Here is a 19,848-nt window from a genome sequence, read left to right on the forward strand (position 1 = left end):
TGAGGAACGGCTGAGGATACTGGGATTGTATTCGTTGGAGTTTAGAAGATTAAGGGGAGATCTAATAGAGACGTACAAAATAATACATGGCTTTGAAAAGGTGGATGCTAGAAAATTGTTTCTGTTAGGCGAGGAGACTAGGACCCGTGGACACAGCCTTAGAATTAGAGGGGGTCATTTCAGAACGGAAATGCGGAGACATTTCTTCAGCCAGAGAGTGGTGGGCCTGTGGAATTCATTGCCACGGAGTGCAGTGGAAGCTGGGACGCTAAATGTCTTCAAGGCCGAGATTGATAGGTTCTTGTTGTCTAGAGGAATTAAGGGCTACGGGGAGAGTGCTGGCAAGTGGAGCTGAAATGCGCATCAGCCATGATTGAATGGCGGAGTGGACTCGATGGGCCGAATGGCCTTACTTCCACTCCTATGTCTTATGGTCTTATGGTCTTATGGAGTACAGAATTTAGAATGCCATCCTACAGTGATATACAGATTTGGTGAGACTCCAACTGGACTTATGTTCTCCTCATTTAAGGACGGGTATACTATAGGGAGCCCATTGAAAGTTCACCAAGTTAATCCCCAATTGGCAGGATTGTTTTATAAGGAGAGATTGAGAAAACTGACCCAGTATTCTCTGGAGTTTCAAAGAATGAGGCAATCTCATTCAAACATATAAAATCCTTAGTGGATATAATCTATGTATGTAGGTAGGATGCTTCCACTGGCTGGTAACTCTAGAATCAAGGAGGAAGATGGGGAGCATATTCTCAGTTTAAGAGCAAGCCACATAAGCCCGAGTTGCGAAGAAACTTCTTCACGCCGAGTTTGGTTAACCTTTGGAATTCTCGACCCCAGAGGGCCATGGAGGGTCAACCATTGAGCATGTTCAAGACAGAAAACAGCAGGTTTCTGGGGGTCATTGACAGTAAAGTGATTAGAATGGGAATTACAATGGGAAAATGGCAATGAGGTAATGATCAGCCGTGATGTAGAGTGGCAAGGCAGCCTCAATGAGCCAAATGGCCTACTTATGATCCTAATAGTCAATCCCAACATTTTTAATTTACTTCCGAATAACAAATTTCAGTTTGTATCTTAAAATTTAATTCAGTTTGTCGAGTCACAAATGCTAAAATGAGTAATGAAATAAGAAACAAGCTGCATGTAACTGTACCTCTCATTTTCTTCAGCTGATACCGTCTCTGCACATATACAGGAAATACTGTTTGTGCATTTGGACCACAGATAAATGAAGCATAGAATTTGTGTAAATTAATGTTCATGCCACAATGGCAGCGAAGTAAAAATATGTGCAACCTTTTCTGTGCAGCAAGAACTAAATTATCAGAAAAATGTTTTCTGTATCTTGACGCAATGTACAAGATCACAAAAATATAAACAAACACAGCTTTTGTTGTAATTCACTTATGTTTCAAATTCCCAATCTTTTGGTCTGCTTCAGCCTAAATTCTTCCATATTAATAGTGAGAATGGAAACTTGACCACACAATTTTCAAGATTAACATTAGTAGCAATATCAGGAAAATCAAAAGATTTGTCATATGGAAGAATATTACTGTAGGAAAACTTTTACCTAAGTGATTATATGAAGCCTTAACAAATATAACATACAAGAGGAAACTGGATAAATCCAAGAAGAAAATATTAAAAGAAACGAAAAAGAGAGAAATCTAGATAACTTTAATGTGGAAATAGCTTTGGCAAGAAAGAGGTAATAGTGAAAGTAGCAACAACATTAAAGACAGGCATAAACACAACTTCAACAATTAAGTTTGTCGCTTGGGATGATTGGAAATTTTGGAAGACTAGTCAAATACACCCTTGACATGGAATTTAGTTGATGACAATGTAGAGATAACTCTGACACAGATAAAAGCTCTAAAGAAAACCATTCATCCTAAGATTCTTTGATTTTCTAAATGACAGAATAATCTATTCCTTAAAATCACAAAAAAAATGAGGTAGGCACCTGCCTGTGAATTCTTACAGCACGGAGTTCAAAGTGCAGCTGTGGCACTGTTTTTGAAACATCAAGCCAAAACTGGACCTCTTCCATTGAGAGAGAAGAGTATTGATTCTAAGCTGTTCTCACACACTTCCCATTTACAAGCTACAGTGTACAGTCACTGAGATATGAAAATTCGTGTCTAGCTCACTTTCTTGGCCAGTGAAATTGTGTTGCATGAAAACCAGAGGAGGGAAACCTTAGAGACTAATAAATAAATTGAAAAAGTTTAATATAATTTGAGCAAATGGATCAAATCTTGAACCATACTAAATAATTTTTGTCATACAGAACTTCCAAGAAAATAAACCACAGGCATTGCATTATGAAAAACAAATAAGAGTTTAAACCATGAAAGTAATCTGCACAAAAATAATCAAAGTATGAGTTTATACTGAGAAAAACTGAAAGAAAAATTTTAAAAACTAAACAAAAATTATAAAAATATCAAATGCCGTTTAACACTTTCATAGTATTGATATTAATTCCTATATCAGACATGCTTTTAAAGACTATTATTTCAATCACCTTAGAAATTGAGCACCTACCTGATAATTTGGAGAGTTGTGGTTTAGCTGAAAAGAAAGAAGTGAACTGAGTCTCGCAAACTAATGTACTTTTGAAGTCAGGAATTAAAAATTCTGAAAACATACAGATCAGTCAGTATCTGGTAAGAAAAAAATAACTTTTCTGACACAATGTCTTAATGAAAATGACTTTAATTTCTTGCAGATAAAGTGCAGATTTTGGACAAAATGCTTTGAGACCTGAGCTATTTTGAGCTGCATGTCTTATTTATTTGCTACCTGTATTGTACAGGTGTCATGCACACACTCTATTGCAACTCACTACATGTGAGGGGGCTGGCACCTATACCGATCCAGATAAGAGTCAGGGCCAAATATATAAGTTTCAGTCCAGGAAAAGTGCCAAACAAAAATACTGAACATCCTCTACAATGTTTCTAAGAAGTCACCAGTGAACTCTTTATGGAAGGTTACTTTATATCTTGATTTGCGCTTTATAATTGCCATCACATTTACATATGATTTTGCCCTTCCATCTCAGGATCCTACCCAAGATGACTGTGGACAGAGTTCCAATGTAATCAGGTCAGAATGTGGGTGTTGTAAGGGCAGCAATTGTTACTCAACCCTATTCGTCCTTGAACTAAGTGGCTTGTTAGGCCGTGGGTCTGGAAACATGGAGTCTACAGCAGGTAAGGATGGCAGAATTTCTCCACTAAAAGATATTACTGAATCAAATGAAGTTAACTGGTCTAATCTCCATTTTCTTTCCATTGTCAAGAGGTCTAAACTGTAACGCAGCTTTACCGATATAACGACTCATTCTTCCCCACAGAATCACTGGTATTGGAACAAAGGAGAGCTGCAAACTGAGAAATACATGAAATAACTCACTGTTTTAGTTTTTACCTTACCTTTCTCTTTAAGTTCTGGTTTCACATGCTTCATAGTTTCTGCTTATAGATAGAGAATGAAGAATTGAAATAGCTTCAATACTATTAGAATTATGACGTAATTAGTCATCCAAGGAAAATATTGACTATATTGTGTACACAAATGGAACTGGTAATATTACACAAAATATGAAGTGGTCATTATCCCCAAAAAGGCTACTTGTTGCATCAAATTTCTGCCTCTTTTACAGGAAACACCATTGCAAATAGAAATTAAATTCAGGTGTGAATCTCATGGCTAAATTCATTCAGAAACCAAGACCACTTTTACACTCACAGCCATGAGTCTAGCTTCTGCCTACCAACTATGAATTATACCAATTTCCACAGAGGATGGACAAAGCTGTACCAATCTAATGGAAAGCAGGTCAAGATAAGTATTGTAAAGTTAGTCCCCTGCATCTTCAACTTCATCAACTATCCCACGTAGCTTTGCTGTCTTCTTTGGGCAGATCACTTGACTCAGCAGAAGCTCTTCAAAGGCAGTTAAGTGTCATTAAAATGGACACATTTACTGTCAATGTCATTGATTTTAGTGCAGCAACACACACTGAAACACAGTTTTGCCTCACTACCCTGCAGGTTGGCATTGTTTGGAACCTACATCTCAGCAGTCATCAAGGATGGAGTTCCCAGCTCTAGATTATAAGAAAGACAGGAAAACTGTGACAGCAGGTCAACCACATGACCAGTTACTGCATTTTAGAGAGAAATATTACAGCTTGCTTTAAGAATGTAAGGTCTAGAAGCTGCAGTAGCCAATTCAGTCCCTTGAACCTACTCTGCTATTTGATACAAACACGGCCAACCTTATCTCAGCTTCAAGTCCATCTTCCTGTCCACTCTTCATAACCTTTCAATCCATTACTAATTGAAATCTGTCTATTTCCTCCTTAAAATTTACTCAATAGCCCAACATTCATCATATTCTGGGCTAGTAAGTTCCACAGATTCATGACCACTGAGATAAGTAATTTCCCTTCACCTCTGTTTTAAATATGTTGCCCCTTATCCTAAAACTATGTCATCTCATTCTAGATTGCCCTACAAAACATCTGCACTATGTGTACTGCATCAATCCCCTTTAGCATCTTGTAACCCCTCAATTAAATCTCCTTTCGCTCTATAAACTCCCATGTGTGTAAAGCTAAACTGCTCAAACTCTCCTCATAAGATAAATCCCACATGGCTGGAATTGATTTAAAAGACCTCTTCTGAACTTGCTCCAATACAGCTACATCTCTCCTGAAGCAAGGAGGTCAAACTTGTCCACAATACTCCAGACAAGGTTTCCCTAATGCTTTATACAGTTGCAGCATCACTTTCCTACTTTTGTACCTATTCCTTCAGCAAATAAATGCCAAAATTCCATTTGCCTCCTTTATTATCTGGTGTACATGCACACTAGTTTTCTGTGGTTCATGCACAAACATCCAAATCCTTCTGCACTGAAGCACTCTTAAGTTTTTCTCCATTTAGATAGTAAATTGCATTTCTATTTCTTCAACCAAAATGGATAACCTCACACACTTAGTCATGATAAAGTTCATCTGCCAAATTTTGGCCCATTCACCTAACATATCCATATCCATTTGAAAATTTCTTATTTCTTCAATTTACTTTCCCAGATATTTTTGTGTTTTCTGCAAATTTGGCCATAATTGCTTCAATTCCTGCATCCAATTCATTACTATAAATTGTAAGTGGTTGGAGCCTGAACTGAACTGAACTCTCTCAAAGTTGTCTTGGTCACTTCTCAACATCAAGTAAAAACAAGGACTGCAGATGCTGGAAGCCAGATTCTAATTAGAGTGGTGCTGGAAAAGCACAGCAGTTCAGGCAGCATCCGAGGAGCAGGAAAATCGATGTTTCGGCCAAAAGCCCTTCATCAGGAAGGCCAGTTTCCTAATGAAGGGCTTTTGCCCGAATCGTCGATTTTCCTGCTCCTCGGATGCTGCCTGAACTGCTGTGCTTTTCCAGCACCACTCTAATCTAGAACCCACTTCTCAATATCAGGCTGACAGTGCTGAGGAGAAAGTGGATGCCCTGCTCCCTCCGCACAGAGACTTTCATGGACAGTGACCAACAGTAGAAGAGGCTGATACTGTTGGAATCCAAAAATTGTCAAGAAATAGGAAAATGGAGAAACACCCGGTTGCTGTGATGTCATGGAGATGGAGGTGCAAAAATAATTGTACCACTAAGGCAATCACATGGCATCCTGACATGTGAAGTTTTAGTATAAAGATAGTCCCCTCACCTTCAGTCACTTTCTGTGTAATAGAGTCAATGTAGTTATATGTGAGTAATGTGCAGAAACATCAACAAGCATTGAATCCAGAATATTTATATTGGTCCATAATATCATAGACCTGTAAATGGTTAGTGCTGTAAAGAAACTTCAAGATTTCTGGTACTTAGAGTCTGACTATCGACAGTCTATGTTGTAGGGCTAAATATTAAACACAAACATCAGCAGGTGAAGGGAGAAAGGATGGTGGGTAGATATTGACACGATGTTGGTGTAGAGGCATGTGGAGGCATGGAGATGGGGAAAGGAACATGGAAGCAGGGTAGGTGGGTCTCAGGTGGCAAAGAGGTATGAGGATGAGGGGCCATGAGTGTCGATGCAGGTGCATAGGTTGGCATGGATGGGGCAGAGAGTGTGACAGAAATGAGGGGGTGAGAGCAAGAACTTTATTTTCTGTTTCCATCTTTATTTTTAAACTTTGAGCACCTTGTCACAGTTCTGAGGTGGGTTTTCCCATCCAACCTGCCTCATGAACTGGCAACCTCTTATGTTCATCTGACTCCCAATCCATCCCAGTCCACAATCCCTATAACCCAACTTTGCAATTGCAGATAGCCATTTTAAAGGTCGGGATAGTGTAGCCTGGATTTCTCCTGAATTTGCACATTGTCACCATTTCGTATGCATGGAGCAAAGTGCTCAAGGAGGTAAGTTTGCCAATTTTGCATATGAGGATTGTTTGGTTAATTATTTTATTTGTACAGGTTGGATATGTATAATCCATACATCCAAAACCCCAAAAGATCTAAAAGCTGAAAATATCTTCAGAATCAGGCCTGAAGGGATCTTTAGACACACTGATTCTGGGCCCTCTAGGGAAAGAAAAACTTCATTTGGCCTCAAAATAAAGCTACACAGACCTAAAGGTGAAGTTTTCTTTTCCAAAGGACCCACATAGACCACAATGGATACTAAAACTGAAAATATCTTATATGCGAAAACCAGTTGGTTCTGAGGTTTTCAGATAAGGAATTCCCAAACTGCACTTTACCACAATCTTGATTTTCAAATCGTTTTCATAAGATAATCCAGTACAGGTAAATGTTGTATCCAATTAACCTATTTTCCATTTCCTTTCCCTTGTCAAGGGGAGGACTACTGTGGAATGTAGTTTTCAAACGGAATAACCATACATCCCCAAAGACATAATTTCAGCATTGGAAAAACAGAGTGGGAAGGTTGGAAGCATAATTAAACTTCTTATCAGCTTAATGGCTTCATTTTGTGTTACCTTTCGTTGCAGGTTTTGGTTTCGTCTGCTTCACAGTTTCTTCTTCTAAACATTTAATGAACAATTGATTAGATTCAATAATAATCATACATATGTGAATATTGGCCAGATATTAGTTTCATAATTCAACATAGTAACTGTGTATACGCAATAGTTAAAAATGACTGTATGATGACTTCTAAAAATGACTACCCACTGACTACTGTTTTTACAAATGGTTCACAAATACAACCAGAGAACTTTCACAGCTACGTTTTTAAAACTTATATAAAGGCATATCAATAATATCCCATTTACTATAACCTACTTGCAAATATTAAATTCAGTTTATATCAGAAATTATCATGTATCCACATACAAGCCAACAATAAATCTTTAATTATACATTATCTGCATAATTTATCACTTGCACAAAGTCAGTTTTAAAACTGCCTTTCAATATAAAAAGAGAAAAGAACATATTTGTGAGAAAAATTAATAGTGGATTCTCAGCTGCTACATATTTCAACAATGGCCAGTAAAATCAACAGGAGCATGAGGGTGCCGTAGTTTCTAGACATCTCTGACCATAAACCTGGCAGAAAACTGGCTGGACTCCTAAGACATTAATATAGTCCCATGGTTGAGCAAAATCTGCACTGCAACGAATCTTTCAATTTCTGGCTCCTGCTAAATACAATTGTTATTTTCCACTAGTTCAACAGGCAGTGCAAATGTGTCCTAGAAGTAAATGATAATCAATAAGCTCAAGTTGACATGTGCACAAGCAGGTAAACTTGTTAGATATTAAGTTGAAAATTATGTTGTTGATTATTTATACTTTACTATTTGCTTTGTTATTACAAAATTCTCAAATAATTTTTACAAGATGATCTTTGCAGCTTTCAACTGGACTTATCCAGAGTTCCCATTGTCCAGAGCTGTAGAAATTTGGAGTACAGAATGCTAGATTTAATAATCCATCCATGCCCATAGAATCAATACTCGTATTAGTTATTTGCCATTGGAAGAAAGGACAGCTAGCAGTTTGGCAACAGCTTAAAATCTGATCAATTCATTCATTCACAAAGAATTTCTGTTACCTTTTTTGGCAATTTTTGGTTTCACTTGTTTCACAACATCTGCCCCTAAACATAATTCAAAATTAATCAATCCTCTGACACATGTATATAAACTAGTTAGTAATTTCATAAGATCTATACACAATATATTACATATGTGTATGTACACAATGCAATAAAAAGGGGTGATTTTGTGGCATTACAATCTTGCCCATGCAGGGAAATGTGGCGTTATTGGCCCCAAAATGATTTCCAATGAAGGTTTTCAGCAGCAATAAATCTAGGTGTGAATTACATAAAAACATACAAGGTAATTTTCGGTGAATTCATTTAGTCTGAACACCACTCTCAAAGTCTGACCACTGCAACAAAGACAGATGACAGAGGTACAGAACAGCTTATGGCAAAGACATGTGCAGATAGAAAGAGTGGTGGGACTCATTGAAGTTTGCAAAGCTAGCAACTCATTCTCTGATGTGCTGCATCATCTTCAACTGAATCATATAATATTTACAGAAAAACTAGGTACATAGGTGCTGGGTAGTAACACAGTTTGGTCAGAAAGTCAAGTGATGGCCACATCTCTTGAATGCCGACATTTCCGCCACCTCCAAACAGACCCCATCACCAGGGATATATTTCCCTCCCCACCCCTTTCCACTTTTCGCAAAGACCGTTCACTCTGTGACTACCTGGTCAGGTCCACACCCTCCTACAACCCACCCTCCCCTCCTGGCACCTTCCCCTACCACCGCTGGAATTGCAAAACCTGCGCCCACACCTCCATCTAAGGCCCCAAAGGAGCCTTCCACATGCACATCCACCAATGTCATTTATTGTATCCGTTGCTCCTGAAGCAGTCTCCTCTACATTGGGGAGACTGGACACCTTCTCGCAGAGCGCTTTAGGGAACATCTCCAGGACACCTGCACCAATCAACCCCACCTCTCCGTGGCCCAACAATTCAACTCCCCCTCCCACTCTGCCGAGGACATGCAGGTCCTGGGCCTCCTCCACCGCCATTCCCTCACCACCTGACGCCTGGAGGAAGAACACCCCATCTTCTGCCTCAGAACACTTCAACCCCAGGGCATCAATGTGGACTACACCAGTTTCTTCATTTCTCTTCCCCCCACCTTACCCCAGTTCCAACCTTCCAGCTCAGTACCATCCTCATGACCTGTCCTACCTGCCAATCCTCCTTCCCACCTATCTGCTCCACCCTCCTCTCTGACCTATCATCTCTATCCCCACCCCCATCCACCTATTGTACTCTTTGCTATCTTCTCCCCCGTCCCAACCCCCTCCCATTTATCTCTCCACCCTGGAGGGTCCCTGCCTTCAGTTCTGATGAAGGGCTTTTGCCTGAAACGTCGATTTTCCGGCACCTCGGATGTTGCCTGACTGGCTGTACTTTTCCAGCACCACTCTAATCTAGACTATGTTTTCCAGCATCTGCAGTCCTCACTTTTGCCTACATCACTTGAATGGCTGTTTCCTGCCATTAAAAAGAAATCAAGGCAGAAGTTGAGCTTGCAGAGACAGAGGCCAACTACAGAAAAAATATTCAAGCGTACACGCAACCAACAATATCTGGAAACTGGAATATGGAGAAATTTCCTTTTCCTGCAGGACACTCAACAAAGTAATAAACATCATAAATCTGATGGAAGAGAAATGTGGAGTAAATAGTTTCCTAGCCCAATAACACATAGAAGGAACTTAGTTTTAAAATGAGTAGAAAAAGATGGTGTTCTGATATTTTTTACATTCTGCTTTACTCTGGAACACAGTGTCATGAACCAGTTTGAATGTGTGAACTGTAACATCTCACAGATCTAGCGTGCAACATATGTGCAACCGTTTGCAATGGATATTTTACAGAAGGGCCTGTACTGTTCATAATGCAAACCAATATCTTTCACTAAATACCTTTCAGATGCCTTCCACTGTAACCTTCAAATGTTAAAAGGTGTGAACAGTTATCACAAAAATCTAACAAGTGAGAAAGTTAATCATGTAAAAAGTTTAAGAGCAAAATGAGAATCAGAATTCACTAAAGGAACATGCAATTTCAATCAAAGCATAAGTTATGTAATTACCATTTTTTATGATACTGGTGATAGCCACAATGAAGTCTCCATTTAACTGTCAGCTGTCTCCGCAATGAATGTAACATATTGAAAACTCACCATGCTGGCTGACAAGCCTGACAAGGTGGGGTTGCATAAAATCAATATTTGTATATTGTATAGTGCAAAGTATTTCCACTAAAAATAATTATTGGACATGATGTTAAATTTGAGTTTGGTTAGGAGAATGTTGAGGAGGAGCAGACCTCAGTTTGGATTCTATTCTTCGTAAAGTCTGCAGTAAAGAGCCACATTGCACTAAAATATAGAAATCCTTCAATGGATAGTGCAACATTGAAATTCTGTGCATTGTGTACTTGTATTTATGACATAAAGCAGTGAATCAACTGGTTTCAAATCAAGACATCTATTCAGTGAGCAAAGGTATCAGAAATTTAGAAATACTGTAAACTGAAAAATTATGCCCTGTTCACTTTGAATAAGCTGGCAGTTCTAGTCATAAACCTCTACAACAAACAAACATAAAATCTTCACAAAAGTCACTCACCTGTTACATTTGGCTTTAATGCTGTTCAAGAAAAAAATGATTACACCTGAGACAAATAGATATTTGAAAGAGAAAATTCTCTATTCATAGTGGATTAATCTGTCTTTGAAAGTGTTGCATCAGACAATTTTTCCTCATTCAAGTAGTAAAAGTTTAATTGTGACAGATTATCTATGAGACCCCTTCAGTGGCTGGATGATTTGGTGATGGGAAAAAAAAATGTTCAGTTGCGCATTAGAGCATTTCTGGATATAAAACAAAAAGCCACTTTCATGATATTTTTCAATGTCGTTAGACATCAGGACAAAATGGGGTTCCTCAGCCCTCATATGCCAGAAGTGTATGTGCTGGGTGCAATCTTCCAGAACGTGAACTCCTAACTGGCCTCTATCATGATCGGAGGTGAATCAGTGGACTGGCAAATCTGGAACCTCAGCATCTTGACCAGTCAGGGTGGGAATGAGTGATATGGATCGGGAAGCTGTGCTTTCATGTAGAGCACATCTCTCTGATGTTCATGGATTTAAAATGTGATGAAGTCCAAAGCTTGTAAACCCCTTGGACTGGAGCATAAGCCCTTCTGAGTAACAGTTTGGGCACCAGCTGCTTCATGCGTTCAATCACAGTAAAGGGAGACAGCTTCCATTCTGATAGAGGCAGACTCTCACCCCACCAAGTGACAAAATGCCAATGAGGGCTGCAAAAGTATTCTTAGTTCTCTTTAGTGACTTTAATCATCTCATTGTATTAATGTTGTATCACATGCATCCCTATTTTACAGGATTCCCACTCCAATCACATTAAAGGGAATTAGGAAAAACATCCATCTGCGTAATGCTCTAAAACATGCATCAGGGATCCAACAACATTTAAGTATTATTTCTTTACTTAATATAGCATGTGCATCATTGTAAAGACTAGCATTTGTTCCATATATCTAATTACTTTGGAGGTAAGTGCTTGCAAGGCCATTTTAGCAGGCACTTAAAGTTAACCAGATTATTTGGATCTGGAGTCACATGTAGGCCAAATCAGGAAAGGATGGCAGATCTCATTCTCAGAAAGGCAACTATGAAAGAGGCTTTTTAGTGTGGTCTGGTGGCTCAGTGGTTAGCATTGCTGCCTCACAGCATGAGGGAGCCAGGTTCAGTTCCAGCCTCAGGCAAATATCAGTGTAGAGTGTGTACATTCTCTGTGTCTTTGTGGGTTTCCTCTGGGTGCCCTAGCTTCCTCCTGCAGTCCAACGATGTGTAGGTTAGATGAATGGGCCATGCTAAGTTGCTCATAGTGTCCAGGGATGTGCAAGCTGGGTGGATTAGCCATGGGAAATGCAGGGATAGCGTAAGGGGAAAAGGTCTGGGTGGGATGCTCTTTGGAGCGTCAGTGTGGACTTGATGGTCTGAATGACTTAATTCCATACTGTCAGGACTCTATGATTTTAACAGTTTCACAGTTGTCATTACTGAAATAAGCTTTTACCGTCAAATTTTGTTAATTCAATCCAAATACTCCTCAGCTGTTATGATCCATAGCATTAATCTGTGTCTTTTGATTACTAGTTCAGAAACATTAAAACAATGTCAATGCCTCCTCTTAAATCTCTCAGAATATTTGTGTTTCTTGTTTACAGTGAATGTATAAACCAGGAGGGAAGTGCAATGTGTAGTTGTCCCAATATCAATCATTTTACACCATTTATCAAAGCCAAAATTATAAATTGTAAAGTTGCATAAACATACAGATGTTACTTTTCTAATTTATTCATGGGATGCTGGCATCACTGGTTGACCAGCATTTAATGCCAACATACCTGCCTTTGAACTAAGTGCGATGTGAGGCAATTTCAGACTGCAGTTTCAGATGGAGTCAGCCACACTGCTGTGGGTCTAAAGTCACATGTAGGCCAGACTATGTTACGACAGTAGCTTTCCCTAATCTTTTACAAAGATTAACAGTGAATTACATGGTTATCATTAAAACTAGCTTTTAATTCCAGATTTTTATTGCATTTAAATTTCACCATCTGCCAAAATGGGATTTGAACCTATATCCCCAGAACGTTAGCTGGCGGTTTGCAATAACTATTTGTTTCTTATCAAAGAAGCAAGCTTGCCAGATTTTACTCCAGCACTGTTTGGTTAATTGTGTTGATTGCACTTTTCCATGACTTTCTATTAATTTTGACAATTGTTACCTCATACAGTTTGAATGGTCTAAACTTCATTTTATTTCCATTGTAAAGAGGAACAGAAAATTGGAACACACTTTGCCAGATGTGATGTCCATTCATTGACTCATTGGCAATTTTATACTTGTAACATGAGAAAAACGCAAGGTTAAAAAAAGTGTAAATATAGTTTGTGTGTTACCTTTCTCTGTAGGTGTTGGTTTTACTTGCTTCTTGGTGACTGCCTCTAAACATTTAATGAAGAATTAGTTAGCTTCAGAAACAATTATAACTTAATTGTACATGAATATTGTTATTAGTCTCATATTTCAAATACCAATGTAGACACAAGAGTTAATAACGAGAAAACTTGTCTCTAAAAAAGGCTGCTAGTACCATCCACTTTTTTTTTAAACATGACCAAGTTTATTCTCTAATCACCCCAATTAATATTCTTACACACAAACCACAGAGGGGACACCTCAGCTCAAGCAATGGTCAAGAGTGTGCAGAGAGAAAAGAAGGCAAGGAGCAAAGAATTTTTCAAAGCCTCCAATTTCAATTAAGTCAACTACAGACACATGAAAAGTGGTGTAGAGAGCTGACGCAGCAGCATTGTTGATCTGGGACAGGAAATCTGCTGAGGCAACAGCTCTTAAAGGGATGCACTTTGCTATTAACGAAATGAGTTTTCATCTGGCTACAGTTACATTTGCAATAGTGACAAAGTATAGGAAACAGGTCAAAAATTGCTTGCATCAATAATCTTGGGAAATAAGAATTTCGAGAACATTCCTTTTAGTGGGCGGACCCTGGAAGAAACCCTATTTACAGAAAGTGCAACAAAGTAAACTGGTTGTCTTAAGGGGAAAGGGTTACACCAAAGAAAATTACAAACCTACAAAATATTGATTCAGTATTTATGTATACAAGCAGTGCAATATACTTTTTCTTAAAAAGTAATTGCTTGGGTTATTGTGACTTTGACTTAAGCAGAGGAGGTGATTGGTTGTTCCTGTTGATATCTTCTCAACTGAAGAACACATTACACTAAGCTGTTTCTTTGAGAGTACAACAATATTGTATAGTGATAGAATATATAATATCCACACAAAAAAGCTGCAAATTTGTTTTGAATAATTTATGACATTCACTCAAGAATGTGATCAGAATATTAAAACAGCTGTAAACAAATAGGTCACGCATTCACTTGCACTGAATATGCTAGCAGCTCAAATCTTTTAACTCTCACCCCATATAATAAATTATGCAAGAACAGTAAAATTTTTCGCAGAAATCATTCACTTTTAATTTTGTCATTCACTGGTCTGAAAAAGAATGATGCATATCTGAAATGACATGGCAGGATTTTGGATTTGTTATGACCAGGCTGGAGTGAAGCTCCCTGATTTGTTACAACTTCAGACAGGACATCACAAACCATTAAGCTTTGGTTGAGGAGAGGTGATTTGGCTCCTCTTTGGTTATTCAGCTGGTGCTCGGTTGCAAAAAGGTTAATTTTAAAAGGTTTATCTCCTCTGTGGGTACCTTTCTCCCAGACAAAAAATAATTTATGTTTTTAAAATAAGCCAAATTAACCTACCTTTGTTGTGTTCACAAAGAGTGAGCTCATTAATTACTAAATGCAAAAAGAAGTAGCAGCACAGCACACACACAATGAGAAATATGAGGCAAGTCTAAAAAGATAAAAGTTAAGAAAAAGATAAATAGGTCTGTCTCTAAGTTGGTGATGCAGAGCAGATAGTTTAATGTAGCAGCCATTACATTGGTTGTTGTACAGTTGATTTTGAGACTCTTGGTTTTGTAGATAGATTGAAACTGTTTTGTCCTGATTTCTTATGGCAGTGGCTGACTGGTAGCATTCAAGTGAAAGACAGTCCTCTCCCTCAGAAAATGGTGCAGGGATATTTAATTCGCTGTTCTCAGAGCTTTGGCCCCCACAGCGCATGAGTCTGCATTCTAAGACACCAGGGTACTAACAAACACAAACCAGGATCGAATCTGGCTTTTAATAACTCTTCCTGTATTCTTGAAAGAGAGAATATGCAAATATGTCTCTCACCCAAATTGCTGTCTTATTTTATCGGACATTTATAGTCCGAGATACTCCCAGGAGATTACAGGTTTGGTTTGAAACACATTTTCTCCCATGGAAAGTTTTTGCTACCTAGTCAGGTGTTACACTCCACTTCTCTCTCTCTTAAGATTGAGAATGCAATCATCTTTTGTCTACATATCCTTTCTTTCCAAAAAAAAACACATTATATTTAAAGTTCAATATTACTATGCGTAATCTGGGGTTGACATGTTGAAAGATCTGTTCCCTAGCATTGAATGTTGGTCATATCAACATCAACGTTTCTTTCCTTTTGTTGATAAGTGTTTCTCCTGGCACATTTTTTTTAAAAGCACCTTGATGTCACACTGTACACCCAAGGGTAGAAATTTATACTACACAGTCAGGCCAGTTCTGCTACAGGCAGCCAACATCAGATGAATTAATTTCATTGCTCTATGGTGTTTGCTCATCTTTCTAGAATTCCAATCACAGACACAAACATGTCACTCTTCTTTCAAGCCAGAGGTTCCACAGTCAAGGAAACAATCAATCTATCAAGGCATTTAAATATACTGCCCTTAAAACATTTGAAATAACAACACAGTATGTAAGAAAAAAGAATGTTTGCTATTTCACTTTTCTATTAAATAGTGGATTGAACAATAGAGACTCCAGAACTTTACTTAATCTCAGTAGGGCTTCTGAGGTCTGCACAAGGTGGATAGTGGGGAGATTGTATAGATGGTGTTCAGTGGGCAGGCCATCAGTTGGCATGAGTTGCCACTGTTTAAATGTCACAAGCAGCTTCTGGGAACCCAGTTTAGATGAGAAGTGGACACAATACCAGTCCAGACTATCGACATTTATTCACTGTAAAATATCTACAGAAACACTGCAGTGCAGGGCTTTGCCAATTCCTTCTTTCAGCAGGTCTCAGTCTATGTGATCTGACATCATCATGACACCATCTGAACTATTGCCATTCAGCTGGGGGGGGTCAGTTAGTTTGTTTAGCTGGATGGCTAGTTTGTGATGCAGAATGATGGTTACAGCATGGGTTTAATTCCCACACTAGCTGAGGTTACCATTAAGGTCCTACCTTCTCAACTTGGTCCCTCACCTGAGGTGTGGTGTCCCTCAGGTTAAACTCATGGCAAGGTCATTTCTTCCCATTATCCTCCAGAATGATGGAGGCATTACCCTTATGATACAATTAATTGTATAATATATATCATCCCTGATTCTTTATCTCTGCATACTATTTACACTTTTCTCTCTACCTCTAGACCAGGCTTGGCTTGTGGAGCTTAGAACAGGCCCCACTCATGTTTTCTGAACTGGTTGTGAAAATTCACTGTGTCCATGTGCCATACAACAAGACCAAGAAAGTGATCAGTATCACGCCCAACATACTGCGTGCAGCATAAACCCATCGGTGCATCTTGTCTGTCCAGTCTTGAGTTTTTCAACAACATAAAAAAAGGTATCTCAGTGCTGAACAAATAAAGAAAGAATGGTGGATTCTTGGTTAATACTTTTCTTAACCAACGCTCAGAATATAAAGGTGGCCTCCATGACTCCTTGGAAATCTGCATGGTTACTGCCTTAAATATGGTAGAAGACTGGTTGAAACTGCAGTGAAATAACAAAGCCATGATTATGGTCTATCTTTGACTGAACTTCGCAAAAAACTTCTAGCTCCTATTTTCTGCTAGTATACTGGACAGCACAAGAATACTCCAGAAATAGTAGATAATCATTATTGTGTTCTCAGAAAATCAACAGTTGTTTTAGTTGTTCAACAGTAGAAGCAAGGAAAGCTGGTCCATTAACAAACATTTTAATTATGCCATTTGTTGAATGTCTGTTACCTTTCTTTGCAGTTTGAGGTTTCACTTGCTTCACAGTATCTGTTTCTAAACATGTAGAACACTTAAATTAGATTTAAAAATAATAACTTATATTACACATGCATATAAGTAAGCTACTAGTCTCATAAGATCTATATGCAATAATTATATATATATATATGTACAAAACACTTATAATTAACTGCACAAGCAATGGTTGAAAAAAATTGTACAAATGTGGGTATTTTTCACATCATTACAATCTAATCTATGCATAAAAATGAGGTGGTTCTCTTAAAATGATTGCCAGCAATTTTTTCCAGGAGTGTTAATTCTAGATATGGGTACCTTTCTTTGCAGATTTTGGTTTCACTTTCATCTTGGTCTCTGCCTCTAAACATTTATAAAATGGTTCAATTAGATGCAAAAAGATCGGTCACATCAAACATAAATAGTAATCAATTATTAGTCTCACAAGAAGCACAATCAACATATTATGCATGTACCTAAAATGCACACCCATACATGCAATAATTAATGTTAAGAATATCTAGTAATTGTTCCGAAATACTTGATAATTACTTGGAAGGGTTTATGAGGGCACTTAGCCTCTGATGCCACTTTTATTCTAGCCAAGGCAAATTCCTCATCAACGACTACAAAAAATACAGATGTTACAGATCATCTCAGAAACAGGTGGGCATGTCCAGATGAATAATAGACCTAATTGAATTTAGCAAAGCCATGAGCTCCCTGCAGTTTATGGCAATCTAACTACACAGGTAATTTGAATCAAGGTAGTGCATCATGACATGATACCAGTGGTACCTATCTTGTTTTGCTGGAGTAGGTGGTTCCTGCAGTTAGAAAGGTAGATGGTTCGGCCAAAAGGTACAATCAGTGCAGCTCAGACATTTACTGTCCCTTTCTGTGAAGGTTTCTTATCCAGACCAGTTGTTCATTTTTTCCAAAGCAGGCAGTATTTTAATGCAGAAATGCTTATTATAGTTTCTGCTAATGCCTACTCTGCGTCTGACTTATCTTCTCAGAAGCAGTCTAAATAGCCCTAAAACAGAGGCACCTTGATTATCCAAATGAGATGGGCAGGCACTATTTCATTTGGATAATCGATTATTTGGTTAATTGATTCGATGCCTTTCCTCTGGGGCTCAGAGTTTTCTGTTAAGTCCACTCCCCGTTCAGGATACTAGGCAGCAACACACCACGCACGAGCCCCTGCCCCCCTGTCTGCCCCCAACCCGCCCTCCCAACCCTGTCCAACACCACTTCCCATCAACTCCCCAACACCATCCAACACCGCCCCTGTCTGCCACCTCAATGCCATCTAAAACTGCCCCTCCATCCACCCCCCTATGCCATCCAACACCCCACCCCCATCCACCCTCCAACACTGCCCCCCGTCCACCCCCCAAAAACCATTCAACATTGCCCTCCCAACACCATCTAACACCGACCCCCTGTCCACCCCCAGCTACTGTCCGACCCCCAACATCGTCCAACACTCTTCCCCCATCCATCCCACCAAAACTGTCCAACATCGCCCCCCAACACCGCACCCCTGTCCATTCCCAGCCACTGTCCAATACTATTACCCCCCCCCTCCAGTCTGCCCCAAATCACCACCTGGACCCTGTCCATGCCCCCACCCCCAGTCCAATCCGGCCGCCACCCCCCCCCCCCCCACTCCATTCACACCCACGTCCATTGGCCACCCACCTGCCCGCACCCCTGCTCCGGGGCAGCTAGACTGGACACCAACAGTAAGACTGCCTTTGGGATGAGTCTCCAAATAGCATACACACACCTTTTTACTTCAACATTTTGACAAGTTCCCTGTATAGGACGCTTTTATGGAGATTATCTGGGGAAGGGGGGGTGGTTTTAGGGTACACCCCTCTGTAGAATTCCAGGGAAAGTGTGGGGAGAGAGAGAGGCGGGCAGTCAGTCATTTGGAGGTGGTGCCTGGGCCCCCATAGATGTCCAGGCCAATTCTCGGCAGCATTTTGGTAAGCCGGGATCATTTTTAATCATTCTAAGCAATAGACGCAATCAGTGTTGAAGCATGTCTTTGATGTAACGTTTCTACCAGTACTTTGAGATCATCTATGGATAATCTGAAATTCGGATAATTGGTATTCAGATAATCAAGGTTCCTCTGTATTGTTTCTTGGAAGCAAGTTACTGGATAATGTAGGAAAATAAGTATTTAGTCTGCATTATGCCAACAGTTACAGACAGATAGATAGGGACAACTCTGCGAAGAGTGGGATTGGGCAGTAAATGAGTAAAGCTGTAAAAATATCTAGATTTTCCTGCAGCATAGTTACACTGTCTGAACTGTTTATTCTACCTCTTCCTTGGACTGAGGAAATCTCAGAAAATGTGTGACATGTTGAAAGCCGAGAGATATTATAATACGTCTTGAACATCTCATTCTGTCTGTTGTCAGAAGCAAGCACATCTGGACTACCATTGGTTGCAAACCCATCGGGTCTCACATGATTGTTATGTGAGCTTTTTAACCTTCAACCATCTTGAAGAGTAATTGACTATCATGTGGTAGGATTAGCCTTCATACTTGAAAGGAGTCATACAAAAAAACAAGCCCAAAGTCCATCAAAAAATTCAGAAGGAATGAGAGGTTCCCACCATTCATTACTATTATGGCACACATAATATAAGGTTCTCTATCTGTTTGGTAAATAATTGGCCCCACAAGCTCTTGCTCTGAACTTAATTGTTCCTCAGTACTCTTGCTAAATTTTTGAAGTGCCATTCTGCAACGAATGGGTAGTCACCAAAAATGAGTAAATCCTCAATGACAGAGAAATGTTGCTGTATTCAAAGTAAGTCTTTATGACACAGTCTATGTACTAAGCTCCAGACCATCCTTGGATGCAACACTTGCACAATAATGCAGCAGAATCCTTCTTTCCTTCCTTCCTGATAAGGTGAAGCTTGTTTAGCAAAGCTGGCTAAGA

The 19,848-nt window shown here is 39.2% G+C and overlaps 1 protein-coding gene across 42 annotated transcripts in view; it reads right to left on the bottom strand.

Moving 5' to 3' along the window:
- The window catches only part of trdn (triadin), a 446,963-nt gene that overhangs the window by 59,339 nt on the left and 367,776 nt on the right, over nt 1-19,848 (bottom strand). For 22 of the 42 annotated variants that reach the window (XM_072555968.1, XM_072555970.1, XM_072555960.1 and 19 more), the window contains 8 exons: nt 17,195-17,239; nt 16,868-16,912; nt 13,119-13,163; nt 10,750-10,770; nt 8,131-8,175; nt 7,049-7,093; nt 3,468-3,509; nt 2,575-2,601 (listed from right to left, as the gene is read on the bottom strand). In XM_072555968.1, coding sequence (XP_072412069.1) covers nt 2,575-2,601; nt 3,468-3,509; nt 7,049-7,093; nt 8,131-8,175; nt 10,750-10,770; nt 13,119-13,163; nt 16,868-16,912; nt 17,195-17,239 — 315 coding nt within the window. Of the gene's footprint in view, nt 1-2,574; nt 2,602-3,467; nt 3,510-7,048; nt 7,096-8,130; nt 8,176-10,749; nt 10,771-13,118; nt 13,164-16,867; nt 16,913-17,194; nt 17,240-19,848 lie in introns of all 42 variants that reach the window. The other 20 variants (XR_011954519.1, XR_011954520.1, XR_011954518.1 and 17 more) reach the window with 10 other exon arrangements.

The sequence above is a fragment of the Chiloscyllium punctatum genome, chromosome 3 (genome assembly GCF_047496795.1).
Source record: "Chiloscyllium punctatum isolate Juve2018m chromosome 3, sChiPun1.3, whole genome shotgun sequence".
Classification (NCBI taxonomy): domain Eukaryota; kingdom Metazoa; phylum Chordata; class Chondrichthyes; order Orectolobiformes; family Hemiscylliidae; genus Chiloscyllium; species Chiloscyllium punctatum.